Raw genomic sequence first — 5,500 nt, 5'->3', positions numbered from 1 at the left:
GTTAAAGGTGTGAATGCTGGTTGCCCATATGTTATAAGGCAATATAATGGAAGTATTAAATCAGATATGTGCATTTTAAATGAATTCATTTCATGGTTCTAATTAAATATTATAAATTTAAATTTGTATTTAAAGAATAGTATCATGTCATTTAAATTTTATTTAAATGAAGTGACAATAGGTATACTATTCAGTATAAGAAATATAGACTAGAGAGGATCTTAGTCTATATTAGAGGTTTCTGTGGAAAGACTGAAATGACCATTTTCAATCACCAATAAGAAGATAGAGGTTTTCTATGGCATATATTTGATGTTTGCAATTCCCATAAATATGAACCGAGTAACAGAGTAGGCAACTTGGGGCATCAATTGTTCATTTCCAACATAGTTCCAGTGGTTTTTCTTCTACTATAAATTTTCAAGTAGTGGAGATAACCTCACCAATTAACTTTATAGTTCAAATGGTATTTATCGGTATTTCAAAAAAATACGTCGGATTTGAATCCAACCTTCCCAGTTAAAATGAAAACAAGAAAAAAAAAAGAAAAAGAAATAAGGCCGTAAAGGGAGTTTTGATTTATTTTTTGTTCATGTTTTTATTTTGAGATTAAATTCTATAAGGATGTGATGTAAAACTCATGTTTTACCCCTTCAATTCCAACATATCATATCATCTTATCATATATTTAAGAATAAACACAACTACACTCAATCAATTTTAATACCCACACCCATTTTCAACTACCGCGCACCCTTGGTACGGTGGTCATTTCACAAGTATAAATGCTTGTAGGGTGTGGGGGGTAAGGGTTGGGGTTTAAGTCTTCAGGAGGGAATTTTTCACACATATACACTTAGATTAGATTATAGTAGAAATTTTATCTTATATATAAAAAAGAAATACTCATATATTTAAATTCAACCAAATTGAGAGTTTATTAATATGTTATTAAGAGTAATATGATGTATTGAATTTTAAGTAAAATGTTGATATAACAATATTTTATTGGATGGTGTAAAACATGAGTTTTATACTCCATTCTTATCAAATTTGGACACTTTCTATTTTTGTTTTGTTTTGTTTTGTTTTGTTTTTTGTTTTTGTTTTTGTTTTTTTTTTTTTAAGGGGGACATAAGGGAACTAATTTATACACCACTTGTTAAATGATTTGCGGGAAGATTAATAACAATAAAGATTTATTAACGACCTAATCATTGTTAGTTCTTGGGGTCGAGACAAATTATCCCATAAAATTAAGATCAATGTACACCACCAGCTACATGATTTGCATTTGAGATAGATTGATTATAATGGAGTAATAATGAATTATTAACATTCTATCATTATTAATTAGTGGGGCCCAGAAAAAAGGATACTCAGAGGAATCAATCTTTTATATATATATATATATAAAACCGAAGCCTTTGGAGCTTCCACAATTTTTCACATCATCACTACTTTCTTTTTCTTTTTCTTTTTATTTTAGATTCTTTTTATTTTTGGTTTTATATCTTATCAAGTATTACAATAGTATAGTTTAAATAAAACTCTATTAGATATATGTTTCAAAAACTTGAAAATTCTATTTCAACTAAAATTCTATAACAAAAATTTTCACAAATATAAACTTCTGCTAAGGTCGAAACCCTTCATACTCACTCAAATTTTCACAAAGAAAACACACATATCAAATTGAAGCCATAGTAGGAAGCAAGTTGATTCTTCAACGAGAACAAATCCTGTAATACAAAGGCCACCTAATCGCTTTTAGTTTTGAACTTGATTGTCTTATTAACAACAAAGTCTATGAATTGCAGTGATGCACAGTCGTCCACAAATAACATCCACGCAAGGGTTTGATGTTCTTCTTAATTATCTCATATAATTCTAGGAATTATTTTATTTAATATTTTTTGGAATTAATATATTTAGATGGTTGGCATAGCAGACAACGTAAAAACAATTTTCTGTCATTTATGTTGCCTTCTGCATAACCCTAAATCAATGTTGAAAGGTTGTGTTTTACAACCATCTGATTTTGGTAACCAAACCCAGCACCTATGATTGTTTATGATTATTTTTGTTCATTGTTTGTAGTTTAAACCCATTAAAACTTATTGCTTGATGGTATTTCATGGTTTTTTTTCCCTTTACTTTTTCTTTCAAGGTTGCTAGGAACACAACCTGACATGTGATTTTTTTTCATTGTTTAAAGTTTAGACCCATTAAAATTTAAAACTTATTACTTTATAGGTTCATGTACTTTTTTCTTCTTCTTATTTTTCTCTTTTGAATAGTCATATATTTTTGGCATTTTGGAAGTTTTCACATCTGAATTTTTGTGTTAGTTTTTGCAATATTTGAACAAGTTTAGCAGGTTTCAACAACTATACCATGTATTATTCTTTTGAAGGTAATCAATTTTTCTTTTATATTTCTCTATTATAAAATCATATATATATATATATATATAGTTTTGTTTCAATAATTTATAGGATGTAAATCTTATGATTCCTTAATATTTTTTGGCCTTTTAGAAGTTTTAACATCTGACTTTTTGAGTTATATTTTTGTAATATCTAAAACTATCTGGAAAATTTCAATGATTATAACCATGAATTATTATTTTGAGTGTAACAAATTTTTCTCCTATATTTCTCTGTTGTGTAGTCACACACACATATATATTTTTATAATTTTTAAAATCTTAATCTTTTGATTCTTTTCAATAGTTATAGGTTTATAGTCATGAACTGTTCTTTAATATTTTTCATAAGTCATTGCACGTTCAAACAATGACTTCTTTATCAAATTGTAACACAAATTGAAGTTATACAAGAGCAATTCATGCAATAATATAGTTTCTTAATTAATTTAAAATTTTATAAAATCATTTTAGTTTACCACATAAATAGGTAGGTTCCCGTGCATAGCACGGGTTAGCGACTAGTTATAATAAAAATAGTTCTTTGTGTTTCTTGGCTTAAGCGACATCTATTGAGCTCTCCATGTCGGTAGTTTGGGTTGAAAGTGAGGTGATGGGTTTGAATTTTGAGCAAGTCTAAAACATGGGTTTGATGTGGCAATCTCTTATTGGAATGTGTAAAATATAGGTATTATATTCCATTCTTATCAAATTTGGACTCTTTCTATTTTTTTTGTTTTGCTTTTGTTTGAAGGGGACATAAGGGAACTAATTTATACACCACTTGTTAAATGATTTGCGGGTAGATTAATAACAATAAAGATTTATTAACAACCTAATCATTGTTAGTTCTTGGGGTCGAGACAAATTATCCCATAAAATTAAGATGAATGTACACCACTAGCTACATGATTTGCATTTGATATAGATTAATTATAATGGAATAACAATGAATTATTAACATTCTATCATTATTAATTAGTGGGGCCTAGAAAAATGGATCTTAGAGGAATCAATCTTATTATACCAAAGAGTTCTTTGTGTTTCTTGGCTTAAGCGACATCTATTGATCTCTCCATGTCGGTAGTTTGGGTTGAAAGTGAGGTGATGGGTTTGAATTTTGAGCAAGTCTAATCTGTGGCCTAAGTCGAGACAATATACACTGTAAAATAAATAAAAAGATCTGTCCATTTCTATTATTTTATCAATAATGTCACAAACCTAACAAATTCCACAATATTTGAAATGAGTGATTATAATTAATGTAATATTATTCTTGTACCTTAGACTTTAATCATGTCATACATGAAACTTTCATATTGCCTGTCATTGTCAACTTGTCCTTGTTGTTAGCACCATTGTCATAGATATAATAAACTTAATGTTGCTCCCATTATTTATTTATAGATCCACTACTAGTACCTTTAGATCCGTTCTACTTCTTTGTGTTCTTCTACTATTTTCCCATCTTGTGGAAAAAGAAATCCCTTTACCAAATTCCCCTTCCCCTAAGAAAAAGAGCCAAAATAACATGGAAAAAGTAGAAGACATTGTGATTGTGGGAGCTGGAATTGCTGGCCTTACAACTTCCTTAGGACTTCAAAAGTACTCTTCCTCTCTTTCTTTTATATATATATATATATATATATATACATGTACTATATTTTTTTTAATCTTTGGTTTGATTTTTAAAAATTGTTATTCAGCTTATGTACAGTTTTTAAGTCCTTTTTTTCCTAAGCAACACATTAGAGGGATTAAAATTCTTGTCTCCTAACAATGCAAATATTTTGAAGGTTGGGTGTTCGAAACTTGGTATTGGAATCCTCACATAGTCTAAGGATCACTGGATTTGCCTTTATAGCATGGACAAATGCTTGGAGGGCATTAGATGCTGTTGGCCTTGGTGACTCCCTCCGACAACAACATAAACAGTTCTATTCGTAAGTACTAAGTAGACTTGTTTCCTCGTTAGTGCCTTTTTTTTTTGTGGTAATATTAATATATAAGTGAAGAATTCATTGAGAAGTAGCAAAAACAGGCTGAGTTCAAATATTGTGAAATTTTTTTACTATAAAAGTGCAATAATACAATCATATGGACTATCAAAAAGTCAAAAACCAGAAACTGTTGGGTGCTTTCCAATTTTGTTAGAGCTTTAGCATATGAGTTAGTTTAATGATCAATCTAAGACACTAGCCACCAACACTTATTCACATACTCATGGGTCCATATATCATGACGACTCCATAAGATACCACGAATAAAAAAAAATTCATGTTTTATTTTATATTTTACCAATTGCAATTTTTCAAACATTATTATTATTATTATTATTATTATTATTATTATTATTATTATTATCATAATCAAGTAACCAAAGTTTTAAATTGAAAAAAAACATTTAAACTTTATGATACAATTGTAGGGAATTAACCCGGAGTTCCCAAACCTATGAGAATTGAAATAGAGAAAACACATGCCAAAGAAAATAATCACATGCACAAAACAGTATTTATGTGTTTAGGCAATTTGCCTACGTCTATTGAGTTGCAGGGATTTCACTATTATCAGGAAAAATACAAAGTGCAGCAGTATAGTTTTTCTCTCTCAAAAATGACAACAACAAATCTTAAAACCTCCACTCCATGGACTAAGTCTCAGAAAATCTCTTATTAAAAATCATGCAACATTATTTTGGGTCGGTTCATCATCTGGATCAAAGACAACTAGGCTCTACAAAGCCCAACAAATCTCCCACTTGGAGACTAATTCAATCACCAACATCAACCACAATCCTCCAAAAAACAATCCCTCATCCCTGCAATTCATCCTTTTGTCCTCAAGCTAAAAGACCAACTGAAGTTACACACAGCTTCAACTTCTCAATAGTGACACCTTAGTCAACATGTCTGCCAGGTTCTTAGATCCACAAATCTTCTCAAGTATTACCAACTTATTTTCAACAAGGTAACATATAAAGTGGTATTTTGTCTGTATATGTTTCAACTTTGAATGAAAAGCCGAATTTTTGGCCAGAAAAATTGCACTCTGATTGTCACTGTGTAAAAT

General features: G+C 29.6%; 1 protein-coding gene across 2 annotated transcripts in view; it reads left to right on the top strand.

Annotated features, from left to right (window-relative positions):
* The first annotated feature begins 3,842 nt into the window (after window positions 1–3,842).
* LOC126707647 (monooxygenase 2-like) overlaps window positions 3,843–5,500 on the top strand; it is a 121,913-nt gene continuing 120,255 nt past the window's right edge. Inside the window, exons 1-2 of one of the 2 annotated variants that reach the window (XM_050407403.1) lie at window positions 3,843–4,033; window positions 4,225–4,371. In XM_050407403.1, coding sequence (XP_050263360.1) covers window positions 3,960–4,033; window positions 4,225–4,371 — 221 coding nt within the window. In that variant the 5' untranslated portion in view covers window positions 3,843–3,959. The remainder of the gene's footprint in view (window positions 4,034–4,224; window positions 4,372–5,500) is intronic. The other variant, XM_050407402.1, reaches the window with a different exon arrangement.

Source organism: Quercus robur, chromosome 11 (assembly GCF_932294415.1).
Source record: "Quercus robur chromosome 11, dhQueRobu3.1, whole genome shotgun sequence".
Classification (NCBI taxonomy): Eukaryota; Viridiplantae; Streptophyta; class Magnoliopsida; order Fagales; family Fagaceae; genus Quercus; species Quercus robur.
Note: the sequence above shows the minus strand (reverse complement) of the source record. Positions and strands in the feature narration are given on the sequence as shown.